Below are 25222 nucleotides of genomic sequence, written 5' to 3'. Positions count from 1 at the left end.
CTTCTTAGCATTAACCAAGGTAGAGACTACTGAAGCTGACAGGCCACGATCTTTTAGAATGTGGGACTCAATAGCCAAACCGTTAAATTTAGCGTTTGTAAGGTTGGATGGAATACCGGACCTTGTGAGAGAAGGTCTGGCCATAGTGGTAGGGTCCAAGGGTCCCCTACCGCCATCTTTATGATCTCGGCAAACAAATATCTCCTGGCCCACAAGAATCACCTCCTTCCATTCCTGCTTGATCCTGCGAGGAGGGTGCGGAAGCAGCGGAACAGGAGGGAATGCATAGATCAGTGAAAGCTGATCCCATGGAAAAACACCAAGGAGTCTGTTCAGTATGCCAGTGGATCCCTTGTCCTTGACAAAGTTGTCAACCTTGTTGTTGAATCTGAACGCAAATAGATTCACATCCGGAACACCACATGGAGATAAGCATCCTTGATCTCGATTGATGCCAGAAATTCTCCTTCTTGTAGGATGGAGACTACTGATCGGATTGACTCCATGCGAAAGGAACGGATATTCAAGAACGGGTTTAAATCCTTGAGATCTAAATTGGGTCTGACCTCCCCGTTTGGTTTTGGTACCGTGAAGAGGTTTGAATAAAACCCCAACCCTTGCTCTTCTATGGGAACTACTGATATCACCTTTTGAGACAAGAGATGATCCAAAGCCAGAAAGAGAGACTTTTTCCCTGGGTCTCTGGGGACGTTTGATCTGAGAAAACGAGGAGATGGGAATTTTCGGAACTCTAGCTTGTAACCTAGAGAAATTGAGGAAACCACTCATCTGTCCTGACATTGTTGCTGCTAGATCTTTGAAAACCGTAGAAGCCTTCCCCCGACTTGAGCAAGCGGAGGCACCCCTTCATAAGGAGGCTTTAGTATTTTGTTTTGCGGGTTTCCTGCCTAAGGTCCTCTTTTGCCCTGGGACTGACCCTGAGGTCCACCTCTTAAACCTGATGGCGGAGGCCGTCAAGACTGCCTGGAGGCCAATTCCCCCCGGCACTGGAGAAGGCGCACGTTTAAAAGGAAAATCGCTTAAACTTTTTCTTAACTGGTAAAAGAGAACTTTTCCCATTAGAAATTCTTTGGATATACTTATCCAGATCGTCTCCAAATAACTGTTCACCATGAAATGGGAAACTGGCCAAGATCTTTTTATATGGCTCTTCGGCTGACCAAATTTTTCAACCATAGGATGCTACGCACATGCAGCAGCTCTAGTATGAGCCATGAGGCCTGGAGAATAGAATCTTTCATAGCGTCTACCGTGAAGCACAATGCTTCTGACATACCGGCCAAATTCTGGGCCTGCTGATCGGGAATAACTTTAAGTACCTCTATAAACTGGTCCTTTAAGGACTGAGATACCCCAATTGCTGCCAATGCAGACTGAACCTGCGAGAGAAATGTTGTTTTTAAAAAGAAATTCCAACTTCTTATCTGTTGGATCCTTCAACATTTGAGCATTGTCTACAGGACAAGTCAGGTTTTTGTTTACAGAGGATATAGCAGCGTCAATTGCTGAAATTACCCATTTCTTATAGAATACTTCCTCCATAGGATAAAGTATAGATAAAGTTTTAGGAGGAAAAAACTTTATCTGGATGCTCCCACTTTGTGACCCCCAAACCAGAGGTGGGCTCATCGACTGCGTTACAGGCAGTAAAAAAAAGTAGAGTGGACCAATTTAGTGAGAGAATGTACAGTCTTTTCTGTGAAGCTGATCCTTCCATATTAGTATCTTCGGAAGAGGAGTCATCGGCCTCTTCCCGATCTTTTGAGAGAAATTCATTATCTCTCACCCCTTGTTCCCCAGCATGAGGGTCCTGAGCAGTGGACGGGAATCTGCTATGCTTAGGTCCACTCTGGGACGCGATTAGAGCATCTTTTGCTCCAAACTTAAAATGGTAGAAGAAAAAAATCTCCTCAGTGATATATACAGGGGCTGCAGTGTCAAGAGCAGCTGCAACACCAGCCCCTCCTGATGGCACACTGACTGGCCACATCACTCTCAGAGGAGAATGACATTTTTTGAGATGGATCTAGGCTGTTGTGTGACAATAGACCTTCTAGAGCCCTTTGAGGCGTTTTTTACCCCCTCTTCTGCTCATAGCCCAATACACAAAGCAGAGGTACTACCAGAAGGAATGCATTCACTGCTTGAGCGATAGTCCAGCTCTGCCGCTATCAATGCCCAGCCTGATGCAATAGTAAAATGTGTCAAAGGAAATGCCTATGTCACCAAACCTCTTAATGCTACCTTGACTCGTGTCCCTCCCCAGCCTGCATCAACACAAATGGTGCCTTCTAAACCATGCCTCCTCGTGTTGGACACCGGAGGAAGTCAACGCTGCAATAAGCCCCGCCCCTGCATTGCCTACGGCTCTTACCTTTACATTTAAACAAAACCTTTTCCCACACGAGAGGCGCTCTCTAAGTTCTATGGATCCACGGGATGGAGCAGAATGGCACGGGGGGGGGGGGTTCTGTAAGCCGCCGAGCGGCATGCCAATCAATTTTTTTTAAAACCTACAGCATTCTTCCCCAAGAAGAGGGCAAGACAATCAGCACAGGGGGCGTCAGTGGGGAGAAGACCCCACCCCAAGCTTATAGGAGGTCTTGTCTGCTGGAGGAAAAAGCATCCCAGCTCTCCAGACACAACGTGCTCTCTGAGCGTGATGCAGTGAGTGCTCAATACAGCCTCCAGTGGTGACACATAGGCATGACAGCATTTACTGATTTTTAAAGGAGACATTCATAAAAAAAAATTCAGAAAAACTCCACATACCTTTCCCACCACAGGGTTTACCACAGAAAACCCAGTGGCAGCAAAGTGCAGTTTTTCTGAAAAAAAATTCTTATGAAGGTCTCCTTTAACAATCAGTCCCAAAAATCAGACCCAATCTTCACCCTTCACAGTGGGTTCCGTTACACCTTACACCTTCAGAAGCTGGGGATTTTTGAGGAAACCAACAATCCTGGACCTGTAATAGCACCTCCGCTAGTAAAACTTTATGGCCTTACTACCAAAAGTACTGGATCCCGGGGTCCAGCTCTCTAAAAAGAGAAGCGTTTATAGGCAAAACTTAGTTTCTTCGGGGACGAGGCCCGGAAACCATTCAATTCGGCTTAAAAAGACACTTTGAATGGATCCAGTAGCATGGCTAGCCACAGCAAGGATTGCTTCAGTGGAGCACAGCACATCTTTACCCATGACCAACACCTTAGACACTGGCGAAAAAACTGAGGTACTCCCAGTGGTGTCAGGGGTTATATAGGGAGTGCACTTTTTGCCTTAGGGTGTGCCAGTGTCCATCACCTGAAGGTGGCCTATAACCCACATAGTAACTACTATGGCTCTGTGTCCCGTGATGTATGATAAGAAATTACATCTTGTTGTTGCAGGGGTGCAAAAATCTGACTTGTATCTTAGTGTAGACTTCTGGGAAAATCTGTTTCTGGGGGGCATCCTGTACAAATTCTGTGTACAGAACACCTCCAACTAGCCATATTGCATTGCATTAAGAGAAAATGTCAGCAGCTGCAAATTAAAAAGGAAAGGTAATTTTTAAGAACATTCAATTACAATTGTATATGCCATATTTTTTATATGCTATTTTTTTTCCATGAAAGCGGAGTTACCCTTTAAAGAATAAGTGCACTTATCAATTTGCTTACTGTCGATTCTGCTCACAAGCTCTTCCAATGCCTTTACATTTTTCTGAATTCCAGGCTGAGCAAAGGTGTAGTTATCCTTAAAAACAAAACATAAGACAAGGAATGAACTACTGTTGTTACAACTAGATAAACATCCACCATTTAGCCCATTCTACAATTATGCCTTCATTTCACCTGCTCAGGAAAAAGGTTTCCGTTTGAAATCATGGTTTTGTCCCTAACCTTGCATGGGTTATAATCTTCTGGTGGTGGAGAAAAAGGCACACTCTGACACCTTTAAACAAAAATATATCGTAATCAACAAAGTTGAGCAAAATAGATATCTAGTGCTATGGATGATAGAAATGTATTGGCAGGAAACCATCTGAAAACTTGAAGGATAAGTTCACCTTTTACTAAAATAATTTTGGGTGCATGGCCAGGAAGCTCCCCAGACCTTAATCCCATTGAGAACTTGTGGTCAATCAAGAGGCAGGTGAAAAAAACAAACACACACACAAATTCTGACCAACTGCAAGTATTGGTTATGCAAGAATGGGCTGCCATCAGTCAGTATGTGGCCCAGATGTTGATTGGCAGCATGTCAGGGCGAATTGCAGAGACATATTGACTCTTTGCATAAACTTAATATAATTGTCAAAAAGCCTTTGACACTTATGAAATGTTTGTAATTATACTTTAGTATACCATAGTAACATCTGACAAAAAGATCTAAAAACACTAAAGCAGCAGATTTTGAAAATACATTTTTTGTTTCATTCTCCAAACTTTTGGCCGCTGCTGTATATTTGTTTCTTTCTTATTTGTATTGCTTTGCACATGCTGGATCTGCTGATCCCTCTAGTGTTCCGGCCGCAGCTCTAGCCAATGTGCTATATACAGTGGTGTGAAAAAGTGTTTGCCCCCTTCCTCATTTCCTGTTCCTTTGCATGTTTGTCACACTTAAGTGTTTCGGAACATCAAACCAATTTAAACAATAGTCAAGGACAACACAAGTAAACACAAAATGCAATTTGTAAATGAAGGTGTTTATTATTAAAGGTGAAAAAAAATCCAAACCATCATGGCCCTGTGTGAAAAAACGATTGCCCCCTAAACCTAATAACTGGTTGGGCCACCCTTAGCAGCAACAACTGCAACCAAGCGTTTGCGATAACGTGCAATGAGGCTTTTACAGCGTCCTGGAGGAATTTTGGCCCACTCATCTTTGCAGAATTGTCCTAATTCAGTTACATTAGAGGGTTTTCGAGCATGAACGGCCTTTTTAAGGTCATACCACAACATCTCAATAGGATTCAGGTCAGGACTTTGGCTAGGCCACTCCAAAGTCTTCATTTTGTTTTTCTTCAGCCATTCGGTGGTGGACTTGCTGGTGTGTTTAGGATCATTGTCCTGCTGCAGAACCCAAGTTCGTTTTAGCTTGAGTACACGAACAAATGGTCGGACATTCTCCTTCAGGATCTCTTGGTAGACAGCAGAATTCATAGTTCCTTTTATCACGGCAAGTCTTCCAGGTCCTGAAGCAGCAAAACAGCCCCAGACCATCACACTACCACCACCATATTTTACTGTTGGTATAATGTTCTTTTTATGAAATGCAGTGTTCCTTCTACGCCAGATATACTTGGACACACACCTTCCAAAGAGTTCCACTTTTGTCTCATCGGTCCACAGAACGTTGTCCCAAAAGTCTTGGGGATCATCAAGATGTGTTGTGGAGAAATTGAGACAAGCTTTGATGTTCTTTTTGCTCAGCAGTGGTTTTCTCCTTGGAACTCTGCCATGCAGGCCATTTTTGCCCAGTCTTTTCCTGATGGTGGAGGGATGAACGCTGACCTTAACTGAGGCAAGTGAGGCCTGCAGTTCCTTGGACGTTGTTGTGGGGTCTTTTGTGACCTCTTGGATGAGTCGTCGCTGCGCTCTTGTGGTAATTTTGGGCGGCCGGCCACTCCTGGGAAGGTTCACCACTGTTCCATGTCTTCGCCATTTGTGGATAATGGCTCTCACTGTGGTTCGCTGGATTCCCAAAGCTTTGGAAATGGCTTTATAACCCTTTCCAGACTGATAGATCTCAATTACTTTCTTTCTCAATTGTTCCTGAATTTCTTTGGGTCTCGGCATGATGTGTAGCTTTTAAGGATCTTCTGGTGGACCTTACTGTGTCAAGCAGCTCCTATTTAAGTGATGCTTTGATTGTGAACAGGTGTGGCAATAATCAGGCCTGGGTGTGGCTAGAGAAATTGAACTCAGGTGTGGACAACCACAGTTATAGTATGTTTTAACAAGGGGTGCAATCACTTTTTCACACAGGGCCATGATGGTTTGGATTTTTTTTCACCTTTAATAATAAACACCTTCATTTACAAATTGCATTTTGTGTTTACTTGTGTTGTCCTTGACTATTGTTTAAATTGGTTTGATGTTCCGAAACACTTAAGTGTGACAAACATGCAAAGGAACAGGAAATGAGGAAGGGGGCAAACACTTTTTCACACCACTGTATGTAGCCCCTTATGGTAATGCTCCCCTAGGCCTGTAGGAGGAACTTGATGCTCTGAGCGAGTAGCCTTTATCTTCCTCTCGTCTGGTCCTCCCACCATTACGGTGACGTCACTTCTACCATGTGTTCCATGCTGGTTAGCGTGGCTCCCCGAGCCTCCTCCAGGCTCCCGAGCTGGCCATCTCCTCTCCCAGCAGTTGGAACTGATGCCAGCGGTCCTACAAGATGGATTCAGGACATCCACAGACTCTGTACCAGATGAGCATATTTTCTATTTACCTCTTGTGTTTTTAATCCATTGTTATTAAAACTTTTAACTGGGATACTACACTTAGCTAGCGCTTCCTAACCCTTTATTCTCTAACATTGGTTTATACAGAGCGGGTCACAACTCTGAGGATAGCAGCCACAGGTGGCCAGGTGCTTCCCCTTATGTCTCCTCTAACATGGAACAGAGACATTCATGGATTGCTCTAAACCCCGATTATGTACATTTACTTCTGGCTGGACTTATCTCTGTGCAACAAAATCTATTTTCCTTTTACTACTAACAGCTGCCACTAGGGATGAGCCGAATTGCCCCTGGTTTGATTTGCACCGGAACATACTGAACAGGCAAAAAAATTCAAAAGATAACACGAACACCGTTAAGTCTATGGGACATGAACAGGAAAAAAAAATCAAAAGTGCTAATTTTAAAGGCTTGTATGCAAGTTATTTTCATAAGTGTTTGGGGACCCGGGTCCTGCCCCCGGGGACACGTATCAATGCAAATTATTTTTTTTAAAATGTCAGTTTTTTCAGGAACAGTGATTTTCTTAATGCTTAAAGTGAAACAATAAAAATGAGAGGCTCCTTTAAATATTGTGCTTGGGGGGTGTCTAATATGCCTGTAAAGAGGTGCATTTTTCCCGTTTTTAGTACAGTACTGCAGCAAAATGACATTTCTAAAGGAAAAATTGTCACTTAAAACTGATCGTGGCTGTAATGAATTTTCGGGGTCTCGGCAATATAGATAAAAACTAATTGGAAAAAAAAAGGCATGCCCCCCCCCCCCCAGTCGATTACAAGGCCCTTTGGGTATGAATATTAAGGGGAACCCTGAAACATAATAATAAAAAATTGTGTGGGGTCCCCCAAAATCCATACCAGGCCCTTCAGGTCTGCTATGGAAATTAAGGGGAACCCTGCGCCAAATAAAAAAAAAAGGCATAGGAGTCCCTCTAAAATCCATACCAGACCCTTCAGCTCTGGTATGAATTTTGAGGGGAACGCGCCAAAATTTTAAAAAGAAATGGTGTTGGCCCCCCCCCCCCCCAAATCCATACCAGACCCTTATGCAACCTGGCGGGCCGCAGGAAAAGGAGGGGGGATGAGAGAGCGCTCCTCCTCCTGAAGCGTACCAGGCCACATGCTCTCAACATGGGGAGAGTGCTTTGGCGTAGCCCCCCAAAGCACCTTGTCCCATGTTAATGGGGATAAGGGCCTCATCCCCACAACCCTTGCCTGGTGGTTTTGACGGTATGCAGGCATGCAGGCGGGGGGGGGGCTTATCGGAATCTGGGAGACCCCTTCAACAAGGGGACCTCCAGATCCCGCCCCCCTTTGTGAATTGGTAATGGGGTGCATTGTACCACTACCATTTCACAAAAAAGTGTGTCAAAAATGGTAAAAAAGAAGAGACAGCTTGGGACAAGTCCTTAATAAAAACGTCCAGCGATGTAAATTCATGCCACCCCACGGACCGAAAAAGGAAAAAAACAAAACAAAAAGCTGCAACTGTGCCACCTCCATGGGAGACTCCCGCCGAGTGACGCTTCTTCTCGGTCACATTTCTTATATAGGTGAGGGCGAGGCTACCCGGTGATGTAAACGGGTTCCCTGTTCCCCTCTGATGCCACGGGGAAGCCCCCGAGGCGTCAAAGGGAGCAGGGTCACCATTTTTTTAAATTTTGGCGTAGGGTTCCCCTTAAAATACATACCAGACCTGAAGGGTCTTGTATGGATATTTGGGGGGATCCCTATGCCATTTAAAAAAAAAAAATGCCGCAGGGCCTGGTAATGGACCGGGGGGCATGTCCTTTTTTTCAATGAGTTTTATCTATATTGCCGAGACCTGACAATTCAGTACAGCCACGATCAGATTTAAATGACAATTTATCCTTTAGAAATGTCATTTTGCCACGGTACTGTTCTAAACACGGGAAAAATGTGCCACTTTACAGGCATACTATAGACACTCCCCAGGCACAATATTTAAAGGAATATTTCATTTTTATTGCTTCACGTTAAGCATCAGGACCCAGGTCCCTAAACACTTATGACAATAACTTGCATATAAGCCTTTAAAGTGAGCACTTTTTATTTTTTTATTTTAGTGTCCCATAGACTTTAATAGCGTTCTGGCGGCTTTTGAAATTGCCTTGAACAACGCATATTGTTCGGTGTTCGCATGAACATTCAAACAACCAAAATTTAGCCCGAACTTATGCTCGGGCCAAACCGTTCACCCATCCCTAGCTGTCACTACTCTAAGTGTGTGAGAGGAATTCCTAAGGGGCAATATATTAGGCGGAATTGTTCAGATATGAAGGACTGAGGAAAAAGCTAAGGTCTTCACAGACAAATTTCTGGTCAAAGGATATAAAAATTAGGATTTAGCATGTATGAAAGATCTAGTGGGTACATTAAAGTGGAGCTAAACCCAAAAGTGTAAGCTCTGCTTATCTGCCTCCTCTCCCCTCCTGTGGCACATTTGGCACATTTCGGGGGTGGGGGAGAGTGGGTAACTGATTTTGACAGGTACCCATCTCCATTTCAGGGAGACCTCGCTATGGCGAGATCACTCGGAAGTTCGGCCACCGTCCTCCTTCCCCTGTCGTCGGGCCATTCAGAAGCACAGCATGATTTGCTCATGCGCAGTAGGGAAACGGCTGTGAAGCCACAAGGCTTCACTGCCGGTTTCCCTTAGAAGCAATGGTGGCGGCAACACCCGAGAGTATGTAAAAATCGGCTGGGGTGCTGACGCTGACATCGCAGGATCCCTGGACAGGTAAGTGTCCTAATAAAAAAAGTCAGCAGCTACAGGATTTGTAGCTGCTGACTTAATTTTTTCTGAAGGCGGCTGGACCTCCTCTTTAATGTTGGAAAAATGTTGGGAGGACAAGACAATTTGCCCACAGGATTTTGGCTTGGCTCTTGTCACAGGATTTTACAGGCAATACAAATCTTTAGAGAAGATTATTATTAAATATTGGTCCATATTAGAGAGGGATCATGCATTGAAATCAGCGTTACTTGATAGGCCAAAATATTTACAGGTCGCAATTTAACTCCAACCATACAGGCAAATGTTATAAGATAAGAGAGTTTATAACATGTGCTAGTTCACATGTAGCCTATGTACTGGAATGTTCATGTAGGTTACAGTACGTCAGAAGACCCACCAGAAAACTGTTAGGATCAAGAAACAAATGAAAAATATATGCAAAGGCTATGAGAAACAGTGTCTCAGGACATTTTCATCTTTTTCATAAGAAAGATCCAAGTCTGCTCACTTTGTACGGGATAGATAGGTCCAACCACATTGAAGAGGGTCCAACCAGCTGTCTCACAAAATGACTGACCTGAACTGTTTCATAGTAGATTTTTAGTTTATTTGGTGCTAGATTTATTTTATCTTATTGTTATTAGATTTAATATTTTGTATTTTTTTGTAATTTGATTAATTTTTGCATATAGTAGGGTTTTATTAGGATATGTTATATATGGATAAAGTAATTTGGTTAATAACCACAAGATGGCGATAAAGAGTAGAACCCTATAAAATGTATTTTTTTTATAAGATGTTATATGGAATTTATGCAGTTATTGTGAAGAGTCACCTGGCAGTCAGTTTAGTAGAAATTACGGAGTTTAACCACCTCGCGCCCGCCCTATAGCCGAATGAAGGCCGTAGAGCAGGCGCGTTCGACCGGGTGGCCGTCCTAATGTTTACTTCCGCGATGCGCACCCGCCTGTGTTCGCCATGTCCCCCGGCGCTAGGCAAACACAGATCGCTGTAAACGGCCAATCACAGCGGCCGTTTACAGCGTGTCCAATGGGAGATGATCTCATATGTAAACATATGAGATCATCTCTCAGCGCCGACCTCCCTCCTCACACAGACAGTGTGAGAGGGGAGAGATGAACGGCTGCAGCGGCAGCCGTTCTGCCTCGAGTTAAAAAAAAAAAAAAAGTAAAAAAAAAAAAAAAAAGTAAAAAAAAAAAAAAGTAAAAAAAAAAAAAAAAAGTAAAAAAAAAAAAAAAAAGGGCCATCCTCCCCTAGCAGTGCCATCCTTCCCCAGCAGTGCCATCCAACCCAGTGCCATCCACCCCAGTGCTACCTGCCCCCAGTGCCATCCACCCCAGTGCCATCTGCCCCCAGTGCCATCTGCCATCAGTGCCACGTATAAGTGCCATCTGTCATCAGTGCCATGTGTCATCAGTGCCACATAGTGCCATCTGTCATCAGTGCCACGTATTAGTGCCATCTGTCATCAGTGCCACCTGTCAGTGTCACATGCCATCTGTTGTCAGTGTCACGTGTCATCAATGCCACTTATCAGTGCCAGCTGTCATCAGTGTCACGCGTCATCGGTGCCATGTATTAGTGCCATCTGTCATCGGCGGCACGTATTAGTGCCATCTGTCATCAGTGCCACGTGTCTTCAGTGCCACGTATTAGTGCCATCTGTCATCAGTGCCACATATTAGTGCCATCTGTCATCAGTGCCACGTGTCATCAGTGCCACGTATAAGTGTCATCATTGCCACGTATCAGTGTCATCTGTCATCAGTGTCACGTGTCATTGTCCTGGCGCTTCAAAAGTGTAATAAATAGTCAACAAGTTAGATGTGTAATTTATGTTCCTAGAACACATGATGGCGCTACTTGCATGTTGGGCCTCTCTATGTGGCCAGGCTGTGAAAAAGTCCCACACATGTGGTATTGTAATACTCAGGAGGAGTATCAGAATTTTTTGGGGGGTGTCATTTGTGGTATACACATGCCACGTGAGAGAAATAACCTATTACAATGACAATTTTGTGGAGAAAAAAAAAATGAAAAATCTTAATTTTGCAAAGAATTGTGGGAAAAAAATGACAACATCAAAAAGCTCACTATGCCTCTTACTAAATACCTTGGAATGTCTACTTTCCAAAAAGGGGTCATTTGGGGGGTATTTGTACTTTCCTGACTTGTTCGGGTCACAAGAAGCGAGATAGGCCACCAGTACATCAGATGTGATCAATTTTGTGCGATTCGCACCACAGCTTGTAGACTCTCTAACTTTCACAAAGACCAAATAATATCCACTAATTTGGGTTATTTTTACCAAAGATATGTAGCAGTATAAATTGTGGCCAAAATTTATGAAGAAAAAATTAATAATTTGCATAATTCTGTCACAGAAACAAAGACGTATGCGTTTTTTTCAAAATTTTCGGTCTTTTTTCATTTATAGCGCAAAAAATAAAAACCCCAGAGGTGATCAAATACCACCAAAAGAAAGCTCTATTTGTGGGAAAAAAAGGACAAAAAATGTATTTGGGTACAGTGTTGCATGACTGAGTAATTGTCATTCAAATTGTGAGAGCACCGAAAGCTGAAAATTGGTCTGGGTAGGAAGGGTGTTTAAGTGCCCAGTAAGCAAGTGGTTAAACATTTACGAATAAAAAGCCGTAGTAGAGTATATAAGGTAAAGTGAGTGGCGCTTGATCACGCCCCCTGATAATGTCCAAACAGTTAAGGAAACACATGCGTATAGGGCCAGGCAGGTCTTTAGTCTACAAGCTGAGGATTAGAGAAAAAACAAACATTCAGGAGCAACCATAATTTAAAGTGCTGATCGGGACAGCTTTGAAAGGACAATCAAATAAATTAAAATGTTCAATGAGACAAAAGCATGTGCCGATTTAATAATAACATATGATTGGATGAACAATTATCTAGACATCTCCTTGCATAGATGGAACAGCAGCAAAGCATGCTTCTCACTGACAGTACCTTAAAGTCGGTGGTGGTGTACTGCCTTGGTGGGGCAGTGCTGCGATGGCAAAACCTTTGTGTTCCTGGATGTCAATAGGAAGAGGGAAGCCAGTCTGCGCAGTCGGATGTACAGTGTGGAGCCTCGATCGGATCCCCAATAATGTGTGGCGGAATGATGGGGCAGCCAGGAAGCAAAGGAGGGACCGAGAGGCAGCCGGAGCAGCCACTGACTGGAGCTGGTGGACGGGAACACCCGAACGTGACATCATACGATTGGGGAACGGAGGTCCAAAACAAATCTTGGAGCACAACAGGTGAAGAGCAAGCTGAGGAGAGTAGAGAGGGAAGATAGCTGTCTTGACAAGCGCATTGGGGCATGGCCCTTCTTCAGGTCTTGTGACAGACTGCAAATGGGGTTTAAGTAGGGGCGGACCGTGGGAAGAATCACAAATTTAAAAGAAATCATAGATTGGTTTTTATACTGCAGCTTACCTCCATCGTTTAAACAACCTGATGACAAAGGCGTATTATACAAAAAAAAATAGACAAAGACAACGGAATACAATAAAAATAAACAAGATGAACAAGAAACAATGGAAATATTAATTAAATGTCTCAATTAAGATAAAAAGAAGATACAATATATATATATATATATATATATATATATATATATATATATACATATATATATATATATATCTTTTTTAAATAATAAAAATTGAATTAAAAATAATATTAATAAAAAATAATATAAAATTACAATTTAAAATATTACAATTGAATTACTAATGAAAATAAAATTAATAATTGATGAGAAGGATGATTCTCAAGAAAGTAAATTAGATACAGACCATACTGTGTGTGATAGCCCAAAGTACATAAATCACTAAAGATTAATAATGATAATATTTGTGATAGAACCAGTGAAGTCAGTTAATTAAATGATTCGTTAGTTTATGATTAATATTCCCATGATTCATAGTATCAAAACCCAATGAGAACCTAATTGGTGTTTCATCCATTACCATGCATATAAAACACGTTTATGGATGAAAACATTTAATAAAAGATATAATGGTGATTGGAAGCCATGTAGGAATGGACAAGTGGTGCCCAATACAAAACATCCTATGCAATATGTTTACTATGATCCCCTCAGTATGTAACCTATGGGTACACCCTGTGGGTATATAGACTGAAAACTGGTGGTGACAGGACAATAAGGAATGATAACAGAGGAGGTCTAGATGATACTATGAATCTCTAGGCCTTCGTTCAACCCATTGGGTTATAGAAAGGCCAGTTTATAGATCCAAAATGATTCTCGTTTGCACAAGGAGAACCTTTCATCAGTCAGAGAACCACCCCAGGATGCATTTGATGGCCACAACCTTTAGACAATGGATGTTTTTAGCAAGATAGTGTCCCCCACCACTTCAAAACCTATGTTCATGAAGTCCCTTTTGTATAAACCATCGGTGCTCCCCTACATGTTTTTGTAAGGTTCGCATTGTATGGCCCACATATAACAAGTTGCATGGGCATACGAGTACATATATCCCATACTCAGTGGAGCAGGTAATAAAATTGCTTTTTATTGTACTCATTACTGGCCCTATCAGAAAAAGAGGATTGGCCATGTTGGGTGAACTGGAAAGTCAGACAACCCATTTTCTTACACTGGAAAATACCAGTTCTGTTGTTGAAATAGGACCTAATGTCCATAACTCTGTCCTTTTGAGAATTCTTAAGTTTGCTTGGGGCAACAATGTTCTTCAGAGTACGTGTTCTTTTGAATGTGATCTGTGACGCTGGGGGTAGGATAGGTCCTAGTTTTGGATCCATATGCAGAATATGCCAATGTTTCTTAATATTCTGAATGGATCTATATTTGCTGTTATATTTGGTGACAAACCTAATTGTGTTGACATCTGGCTCTTTTCAATTCTTGGGAGGTGGTCGAGATTCCAAAAACTTGTCATGAGCCGTCTGCACTTATTTTGCTGGGTATCCCTTTTGCAGAAAATAGTTTTTTAGGCATAAACTTTGTGGCTCGTACTCCCCATGGTTGCAAGTTCATCCAACATGGCCAATCCTCTTTTTCTGATGGGGCCGGTAATGAGTACAATATAATGCAATTTATTACCTGCTCCACTGATTATGTGATATATGTACTCGTATGCCCGTGCAGCTTGTTCTATTTGGGCCATGCGATGCAAACCTTGCGAAAACGTGTAGGGGTGCACCGATGGTTTATACAAAAGGGATGCATCCCGGGTGATTCTCTGATAATGAGAGGTTCTCCTTGTTGTGCAAACGAGAACCATTCTGGATCTATGAACTGACCTCTCTATCTCCCAATGGGTTGAACAAAGGCCTGGAGATTCATAGTATCATCTAGACCCCTTCTGTTATCATTCCTTATTGTCCTGTCGCCACCAGTTTTCAGTCTGTATATCCTCAGGGTGTACCCATGGTTTACATACTGAAGGGATCATAGTAAACATATAGCATAGGGTGTTTTGTATTGGGCACCACTTGTCCATTCCTACATGGCTTCCAAACACCATTGTATATTTTATTACTTTTTTTCATCCATACACTGGTTATATATGCATGGTAATAGACAAAATACCAATTAGGTTCTCATTGGGTTTTGATACTATGAACCATGGGAACATTAATTAAATCAATGATTCATTTGTTTATGATTAACTTGCCTGGCTCTATCACGAATATCATCATCATTAATGATTATGTACTTTGCGCTATTATACACAATATGGTCTGTATTGAATTTACTTTGAGAATCATCCTTATTAATTATTCATTTTATTTTCATTAGTAAATCAAATTTAATATTTTTCATATTTCTTATTTTTTTTAAATTCAATTATTACATATATACACACACACACACACATTAAATGTCTCTATTAATATAATATATATATATATATATATATATATATATATATATATATATATATATATATATTTTTTTTTTTTATTATTTATATTACTAGAGGCATTTAATTCATATTCTATCCATTTTTTGTCCAGCCTGCTTATTTTTATTGTATTCCCTTGTCTTTGTCTAATATTTTATAGTGTATGTATAATAAGCCTTTGTGATCGGGTTGTTTAAGCAATGGAGGTATGCTGCGGTGGAAAAACCAATCATGGTTCCTTTACATTTGTATTTCTTATTGTGGTTCACCCCTATTTAAACCCGATTTGCAGTCTGTCACATGACCTGAGGCAGGGCCACGCCCCGATACGTGTAGTCAAGACGACGGCTATCTTCCCTCTCTACTCTCCTCAGCTTGCTCTCCACCTGTTGTGCTTCAAGCTTTGTTTTGAACCTGCGTTACTCGATCGTATGACATTGCGTTTGGGTGTTCCTGTTCACCAGCTCCCGTCGGTGTCGGCTTCCGCGGCCTATCAGTCCCTCCTTTGCTTCCTGGCTGCCCCATCATTCTGTTACACATCATTGGGGATCTGATTGAGGCTTCACACGGTCCATCCGGCTCTGCACATGCTGGCTTCCCTCTTCCTAGTGAAATCCAGGAACATACTGCGCCACCAAGCCAGTCCACCACCGATTGTTGCTTAACCACCTCAATACAGGGCACTTACACTCCCTTTCTACCCAGGCCATTTTTCAGCTTTCAGTGCTGTCACACTTTGAGTGAAAGATGCACAGTCATGCTACACTGTAACCATGTGAATTTTGATAATTTTCTTCACCCAAATAGAGATTTCTTTTGGTGGAATTTAATCACTTCTGTTTTTTGTAAGCAAAAAAAAAAAAGTTTCCGTAAATTTGTCATTTTTCTCCTTCGCTGATGGGTGCTGATAAGGAGGCACAAATATGCCACACTTATGGCACTAATAGGTGGCACTGATGGGCACAGATGGGTGGCATTGATGGGCAGCAGTGATCGCCAGCACTGACTGGCATCACTTGTGGGCACGGATTGCTGGCAATTGGGGGAAAAGGTGGGCACTAGTTGCTGGCAGTGGTGGGCACACATTTCTGGCACTGGTGGGCACTTAATTGTAATCAGGGCACTGATGATCAGTGACCCGATTACATCCCTAGATGTCCTCTGAGGAGATGCCGCTGATCGGCTCTCCTCTCCTCACACTGTCAGTGTGAGGCGAGGAGCGCTGATTACCGGCATCTCTGTATTTACATGTGACCGGCTGTGATTGGACACAACTGATCACATGGTTAAAGAGCTGCTGCTCTTTAGAGAGATTGGGGCCACACCGCTTCCTAGCAATACGGCGCACGTGACAGCAGTCATTCTGGGAAGCCGTCATATGACGTACACCCATTGTATTTGACAGTTGGTGGGCAGGCAGTAATTAAAGTACTGTCACAGTGAGGAGCACACTATGCAGTTGTTCCATCTATGCAAGTAGATGTCTAGATAATTGTTCAAGAAATGTAAGGGTGCAATTAGAGCAGCTAAGATAGAACACTAAAGACACATAGCGGAGGAGAGCAAAAAAAAAAAAAACCCCAAGAAGTTCTTTAACCACTTCCGGACTGCCGCATGCTGATATACGTCCTAACTTTGAAGAGGAATATCATTGTTATGGCAGCAGCTACCTGCCACAACCCTGGTATCCTCCGCGTGTGAGGAGGATTGCTGATGCCATCTTGTTTCTCCGTGCGGGTAAATTCTTTAAGACGATCTGCCGGTGTATAGGGGGTAGCCTTGCTCATAATATAAGTTTGCGGTGCTTTTATAATGTATGGGCACTTCAAAGAAGCAATTTGTGGCGTGAGAGCTGCTAGTAATATGCAGGACTGATGTGGATCCTATGGGTGGCTGGCATAGTTGGTTTTTGTATGCCATTGACTCTGCGCTAGGGGTTAAATTAGTTGTGTGGCTGCCTGCACAATGACTACTACCCAAGAATAATCCAAATATCAAAAACAAATATGTGAGGCCCCACTCAAAGTGTAAAAGTAAATGCTTGCTCAGTGTTCCAAGGTAATCAATTTGTCAGAACATTTGGGGTTAAAAGAATATAAAAAGTCACATTGTATAATTTTTAATATACACATATATTGGACATAAGAGGAGCCATTTTGGCTCTGGAGTTGAATCAGGAGTTCATGGTCCCTGAATAGGTATGGTTACAAAAGTTATTTTATGTCTTACAAAGAGTCTTAAGTCTGGTTGTGCCATCTCCCAAGTTATAATTCAAAGGTTTGAACACTTGTTTATTTAACTAAGATAAGGTGAGTCGGTACAGACTTACACAGATTTCAAGTGAGTTTACAGGCCTAATTGTATTTCTAGAATGAGCCACAGAAAACAGAGGGCTTATTCACAATTGCTGTTGTATTATGTATTTTAAATAATGTTTTCATTTATAATATGGTTAGAAATATATCTGTATTAGTTATTCATATATAAACCTGTTTATTATTATAAGGTTGCAAACATGAGGTCCTATGAAGAGTTTGTTCATGAATAACATTATAACTTTTTAGGCTAAGAATTATATTCTGGTGACTTCAGATTCTAGGAATGTACAAACCATTAACTAATTGTGTGGGTACATGTTCTCATGCCTATATATTTTAAGAAGAGCCAGTATGGCTGGGGATAGAGACACTTGATTGACAACCATTACACAATTAATGGTGTTTTGCCAAGCCAAGGCCAGAAGGTCATGCCAACCACATTTAAGGTAATTTCTGATACAACACTGCCCCCTAGAGGGGAAAATAGTAAGAATCTAAAATGGCCGCCCATATATGGTTACCATAGAAAAATATAAACATCATCGTCATTTGGCAATAATGAGACACATACGCACCCATCTTAAGGGCAAGATAAAAGTAGCTACAGACCACAGATCTGGAGTCTGATGGGAAGAAAAGGTAGCTGAAGAAATGTAGGGAGATTAGGAGTCCTTTTGGGGGACTCATCGCCTAGCTGAAGCTTCTCAAGGTGACAGACTTCATAAAGCTCTGGTAAAGTATTTGTTTATTATACCTTTTTGGTAATTGAATTGTTTTTACATATACATTACTAAGACCATTTAAAAATATGGCAAAGCAAATTGGAGTGTTATCATTTTTAACTGCAGTATGAAATAATTCCAAATATTTAAAGACATACACAGTTTTATTTGTCTTTAAAAAGCTAAACGCCAACATCTGTAAAATGGTTTTATCAAGATCTATGTAAAATAAATTCACTCTAAATTTAACAGAAGCTTTGATCAAATTATCAAGCTGTGCACAATATAACAATTTTGTTTGTGCATTTAAGAGGAAGCTACGGCTCTAAATGTTACCAAGTCTAAAATGTATCCAGCTATTCACAAGAATTACCAAGTATCAAAATGTACAAGTATTATTCTAATATTGAAATGTGGTATTTTTTATAAGAACTTGAATAATAGAAATGTGAATATTATCTTTATCATATGTACAGTGGCACAGTGGTGTAGTGGTTAGCTTTCTCGCCTAGCAGTAAGGGTCGCTGGTTCAAATCCCAACCACGACACTACCTGCTTGGTGTTTGCATGTTCTCCCTGTGCCTGCGTGGGTTTCCTCCGGGTACTCCTGTTTCCTCCCACAATCCAAAGACATGCAGGTAGGTTAATTGGCTTCTGTCCAAAATTGGCACTAGTATATGAATGGGGACCTCCTTGAGAGTAGGGACCAATGTGTGTGTGCAATGTACAGGGATAATTGTAGACACTCACTCAGGTTGAACTGGATGGACTGGTGTCTTTATTCAACCTTACTAACTATGAAACTATGTAGAAGTACTGTATATCCATTTGTTTGTTTTATCACAAAACATACCTGATATTATTTTGCACTGTATTTTTTTTAGTTAATATATATTTTTAAGCAATATCATTTGTATCACTCGTCTTCAAAATAGCACAGATAAACTAAGTTGTTACAAAGAAAATTGTAAATCTCCCAAATCAAAGAGTTGCATATTTTCATAATTACAATACTATTTTAATATTTCAGTATAAACATTCTGACAAATTTGTAATTAAAAGTGCTATGCAATAAATCCAAATGTGCTATAAATAACTCCATTCATATAGCAAAGAGCTGAAGTGTCCATCCAAATTAGTCCACATATACAGAGGGCAAATTAAGTATTGAACATGTCCCCATATTTCTAGGTAAATATATTTCTAATGGTGCTATTGACATGAAATGTTCACCACGTCAATAACAACCCATGCAATCCATACGTACAAAGAAACCAAAACAAAAAAGGCATGGAAAGCCAAGACACCAGCTGAAATCTATCAGTAATAAGAATCCTGACCCTAGACAGTACAAATAAATACTAGCTGGTTCAGTCTTAATATATATTTGAAAGCCTATAAAAAGGTATAAAAGGTAATATATATTTGAAATGGCCTATAAAAAGGTGTTGCATTATCAAGGTGTCACACAAGAAACATCTCATGATGGGTAAAACCAAAGAGCTCTCTCAAGACCTTTGCAATCTCGTTGTTGCAAAACATACTGATGGCATTAATTACAGAAGGATTTCTAAACTTCTGAATGTTCCAGTAAGTACTGCTAGAGCTATTATAAGGAAGTGGAAAGAACATAATTTCACCATAAACCGGCCACGACCAGGTGCTCCTTGCAAGATTTCTGACAAAGAAAAGTAAAAAGTAATAAGAATCATAAGTGTTGTCCAAAAGTGAAGGCCACTTGTGGAGAGCTTTAGAAAGACCTGGAATTCGCAGGTACAATTGTTTCAAACAAAATAATAAAGCCTGATGAACACTGCTCCTGGTAAACGGACGTTTAGGAGCAGTTGGACATTTTTTTCAGCTGCCCCTGAACTCTCCTCTGTGTTATCTTATCAGTACATGTACACAGGGTCATTTATGGTCATTTCTAGGCAGTTGAGTTTAGAAGCATTTTTTTGGAACTCATGCGTTCAGTGGCATTTGAAATGCCAAATGTCTGCAACATCCTGTAAACGCTGCTAAATGCGATAACTCGCGTTTAGCAGAATTTCTTTTACAGACTTTTTTTTTTTTTTTTAAACACAGCTAAACACGGCATGTAAACATGGCTAAAGGGATGTTTTTAGATGTCGGTTTCTAGCTGTCAAATGAAATCATTCACGAGAGGCTAAACAATGTCCCATGTACATGAAGCCTAAGGCCTCATGCACACGAGACGCAGTTAAACGCGCGTTCAGATGCAGTTGGACAGTTTTTGCAACTGCCCCTGAACTCATTCAATGTTATCCTATGTGTCCATGCACACAGTCTCGTTTTTTTCCGTTTATATGCAGTTGCGTTTAATCTCGTTTTTCCAGAAGCAAAAAAATGCGTTCAGAAACAAAAATTTCTGCGTTTCAGACGCAAAACACGGCTAAACGCGGCACCCGCGTTTAGCCGCGTTTGCGTTTATATGCGTTTTTAAAGGTGACCTTTTTTTTTACATTAAAAATCTCAAAAATGATTGCAAATGATGAAAAACCATTAGAAAAATATTTTAAACAATTGCAATTGCAAGTGGACAATCCACAACTTGTGGCAAGTGACATGGCAGGTGGCAAGTGATGTGGCAAGTGGACAATCCACAACTTGTGGCAAGTGACGTGGCAGGTGAAGTGGCAAGTGACGTGGAAAGTGGACAATCCACAACTTGTGGCAGGTGACGTGGCAAGTGACCTGGCAGGTGACGCGGCAAGTGACTTGGCAGGTGACGTGGCAAGTGGAAAATCAACAACTTGTGGCAGGTGACTGGCATGTGACGTGGCAAGTGGACAATCCATAACTTGTGGCAGGTGACGTGGCAAGTGACGTGGCAAGTGGACAATCCACTTGTGGCAGGGGACGTGGCAAGTGACGTGGCAAGTGGACAATCCACTTGTGGCAGGTGATGTGGCAAGTGACGTGGCGAGTCGACAATCCACAACTTGTGTCAGGTGACGTGGCAAGTGGACAATCCACAACTTGTGGCAGGTGATGGGGCAAGTGATGTGGCAAGTGGACAATCCACTTGTGGCAGGGGATGTGGCAAGTGACGTGGCGAGTGGACAATCCACAACTTGTGTCAGGTGACGTGGCAAGTGGACAATCCACAACTTGTGGCAGGTGATATGGCAAGTGATGTGGCAAGTGGACAATCCACTTGTGGCAGGTGACGTGGCAGGGGACGTGGCAAGGGACGTGGCAAGGGACGTGGCAAGTGGACAATCCACAACTTGTGACAGGTGATGTGGCTGGTGACGTGGCAAGTGGACAATCCACATCTTGTGGCAGGTGACGTGGCAGGTGACGTGGAAAGTGGTGTGGCAAGTGGACAATCCACAACTTGTGGCAGGTGATGTGGCTGGTGACGTGGTAAGTGGACAATCCACAACTTGTGGCAGATGGCATGGCAGGTGACGTGGCAAGTGACGTGGCAAGTGACATGGCAAGTGGATAATCCACATCTCGTGGCAAGTGACGTGGCAGGTGATGTGGCAAGTGACGTGGCAAGTGGACAATCCACAACTTGTGGCAGGTGACGTGGCAGGTGATGTGGCAAGTGACGTGGCAGCTGATGTGGCAAGTGACGTGGCAAGTGGACAATCCAAAACTTGTGGCAGGTGACGTGGCAAGTGATGTGGCAGGTGACGTGGCAAGTGATGTGGCAAGTGGACAATCCACAGCTTGTGGCAAGTGACGTGGCAAGTGGACAATCCACAACTTGTGGCAGGTGACGTTGCAGGTGACGTGGCAAGTGAACAATCCACAACTTGTGGCAGGTGACGTGGCAAGTGACGTGGCAGGTGAAGTCGCAAGTGACGCGGCAAGTAGACAATCCACAACTTGTGGCAGGTGATGTGGCAAGTGACGTGGCAGGTGATGTGGCAAGTCACGTGGCAAGTGGACAATCCACAACTTGTGGCAGGTGATGTGGCTGGTGACGTGGCAAGTGGACAATCTACAGCTTGTGGCAGGTGGCATGGCAGAGGACGTGGAAAGTGGACAATCCACATCTCGTGGCAAGTGACGTGGCAGGTGATGTGGCAAGTGACGTGGCAAGTGGACAATCCACAATTTGTGGCAGGTGACGTGGCAGGTGATGTGGCAAGTGGACAATCCCCAACTTGTGGCAAGTGACGTGGCAAGTGGACAATCCACAACTTGTGGCAGGTGCCGTGGCAAGTGACACGGCAAATGCAAGTGTACAACTGCTCTCTATGCTGCTGCTGCTCACTCTGTTCAAAATAGCAGAAATAGTTAAAAAAAATGCTTTGAGAGCTTGGGGAGGGTCTACATGATGTTATCTTTATAAACGCGTTTAAACGCAAACGCGTCTAAACGCGTCTAAACGCGGCATGCAAACGCGGCAAAACGCGCGTTTCTAAACGCGCGTTTCAGCTTTTTTTTAACAGAGGTTTCATCTGCGTCTCGTGTGCATGAGGCCTAATGCCACAGCCTGTATGTACACCATGCAAGCCTCCATTGCTTTAGAAAAAGCATGTTGAAGCTCGTTTACAATTTGCTGCACAACATTTAGACAAGCCTGTGAAATACTGGGAGAATATGGCCTGGTCAGGTGAAACCAAAATTGCACTCTTTGGATGCCATAATACACAACATGTTTGGAGGTAAAATGGCACTGCACATCACCCGCAAAACACCATACCAACAGTGACGTTTGGAGGTGGGAACCTCATGATGTGGGGCTGTTTTTCAGCATACAATACTAGCAAACTTCATATTGTTGAAGGAAGGATGAATAGAAAAATGTACAAAAGACATTCTTGACAAAAATGTGCTGCCATCTACCAGGATAATGAAGATGAAATGAGGGTGGACATTTCAGAAAAAGAGAACGATCCCAAACACGAAGCCAAGGAAACGCTCAAATGATTTCAAAGAAAGAAAGTGAAGCTGCTAGAATGGCCCAGCCAATCACCTGACTTGAATCCAATAGAAAATCTATGGGAAGAACTAAAGATCAGAGTTCATAGGAGGCCCACGGAACTTTTAAGGTTTGAAGACACTGTGGAAGAATGGGCAAAAAAAAAAAAATCACATGAGCAATGTATGCGGCTAGTTTCCCCATACAGGAGGCGTCTTGAAGCTGTCATTACCAATAAATGATTTTGTACAAAGTATTAAATACATTTCAGTTAGCATGTTCAATACTTTTTCCCAGTGTCCATTTTATCTACATATAACTTAATTTCTGAACTTATTTGTTTTAGTTTCTTTGTATGGGGCATGGGTTGTTACCAACATTTGGTGAAAATTTCATGTTAATAGCACCATTAGAAATATTATTTACCTAGAAATATGGAGACGTGTTCAATACTTATTTTACCCTCTGCATATGTGGACTAATTTGGATGGACACTTCAGCACTTTGATATATGAACGCGGTTATTTATTTATAGCACATTTGGATTTATTGCATAGCACTTTTATTACTTTGGAACACTGAGCAAGCACTTACTTTTACACTTTAAAGCGGAGCTCCACCCTAAAGTGGAGCTTCCGCTCATTGGAACCCTCCCCCCCTCTGGCGCCACAATTGGCACCTTTCAGGGGGAGGAGTGCGCAGATACCTGTATAGTACAGGTATTTGCACCCACTTCCGGCATAGATATCTGCAGAATCTGCGGATATCTACGCCACTTCCTGCGGGTCTCCCGCTGTCTGCTGGGAAACACATGGATCCCAGAGACAGTGGGGACCATCCTTATTGCGCAGCGTGACTCGCGCATGCACAGTAGGGAACCGGGAAGTGAAGCTGCAAGGCTCCACTTCCCGATTCCCATACCCAAGATGGCGGCGGCAGCACCCAAGAGCTGATCGAGAGATCGGCTTCGGGTGCCGACATCGCGGGCGCGCTGGGCGGGTAAGTGTCCTTATTTTAAAAGTCAGCAGCTGCAGTATTTGTAGCTGCGGACTTTAAAAAAAAAATGGCGGAACTCCCGCTTTAAGTAGGGCCTCACATTTTCTATGGCCTGGTGCTCCTCTGAAAGGTCCTCCTCTCCCAGAGCACACATCTACTCTGGAAGAGGACAACATTTCACAAACATCAGCCACCAAGGGTCCCCCCACATGAAATGGGGGTGCGCCCCTTCATTGGAAAGAGGGCTTGCTAACTTGGTAGGCACGGGAAGTCCAGGACTTCTCTTCCGCGTCAACCCTGAGTTTTGGAAGGGAAAAAAAAAAAAAAAAAAAAACCTTTTTGATCCCGGACGTAAACACGCTTGATCCAGTGACCTTTGTCACATCTTCAGAGGCAAGAGAGTGCTCTTTTCTCCTATAATCTTCTGGATAAATGTATCCGGGTCATTGTCGAACAGGCATTCACCCTGGTAAGGCATACATTCCAACTGCATTTTGCAAGGGTACTCCACTGACCAGCATTTTAGCCAAAGCACATACCTCATGTAAACGGACATAAAGCCTAGTCGAGAGAGTGGTCAGAGAGAATCTCCCAATCTGTCCACACAGAAACTTAAAGCTTCAGAAAAGAGCTCCATGTGCAGTTTAGCTGAAGAACCTATCTTAAGAGCACCGGTTTCCTTAGCCATGCACTTTGTTTAAATCAATAAGGCCTGGCAAACCCCCATGAAAGCAATTAAGGGTTTCACAGCCACACTTGCCAAAGAGAAGGATGCCTTAAAGTGGTTGTAAACCCTTACAACCAACTTTGACCTACAGGTAAGCCTAGATTAAGGCTTACCTGTAGGTCCAAGAAATATCTCCTAAACCTATACGGTTTAGGAGATATTTACCCGAAGACAGCCACCGCTGTCTACGGCGCATGGGCCGTAGACAGCGGCGCGCAGGCACACTGGGGCAGGCCGCAGATCGCGGCGATATGCCGCGAGTGTCGGCTCCCGTGCTGCCATATAACACTATAATGAGGACCTGTCATGTCATTCTTATTACAAGGGATGTTTACATTCCTTGTAATAGGAATAAAAGCGATTACAATTTTTTTTCAAAAAAAGTGTC

General features: G+C 42.5%; 1 protein-coding gene across 2 annotated transcripts in view; it reads right to left on the bottom strand.

Annotated features, from left to right (window-relative positions):
- Nucleotides 1-25222, bottom strand: part of TBC1D22B (TBC1 domain family member 22B) — a 496720-nt gene that overhangs the window by 143163 nt on the left and 328335 nt on the right. For both annotated transcript variants that reach the window (XM_077467354.1, XM_077467355.1), the window contains exon 8: nucleotides 3684-3759. In XM_077467354.1, the coding sequence (XP_077323480.1) occupies nucleotides 3684-3759 (76 nt within the window). The remainder of the gene's footprint in view (nucleotides 1-3683; nucleotides 3760-25222) is intronic.

This window comes from Lithobates pipiens, unplaced genomic scaffold, assembly GCF_037356315.1.
Source record: "Lithobates pipiens isolate NorthernLeopardFrog02 unplaced genomic scaffold, aLitPip1_a1.2 Scaffold_52, whole genome shotgun sequence".
Classification (NCBI taxonomy): domain Eukaryota; kingdom Metazoa; phylum Chordata; class Amphibia; order Anura; family Ranidae; genus Lithobates; species Lithobates pipiens.
Note: the sequence above shows the minus strand (reverse complement) of the source record. Positions and strands in the feature narration are given on the sequence as shown.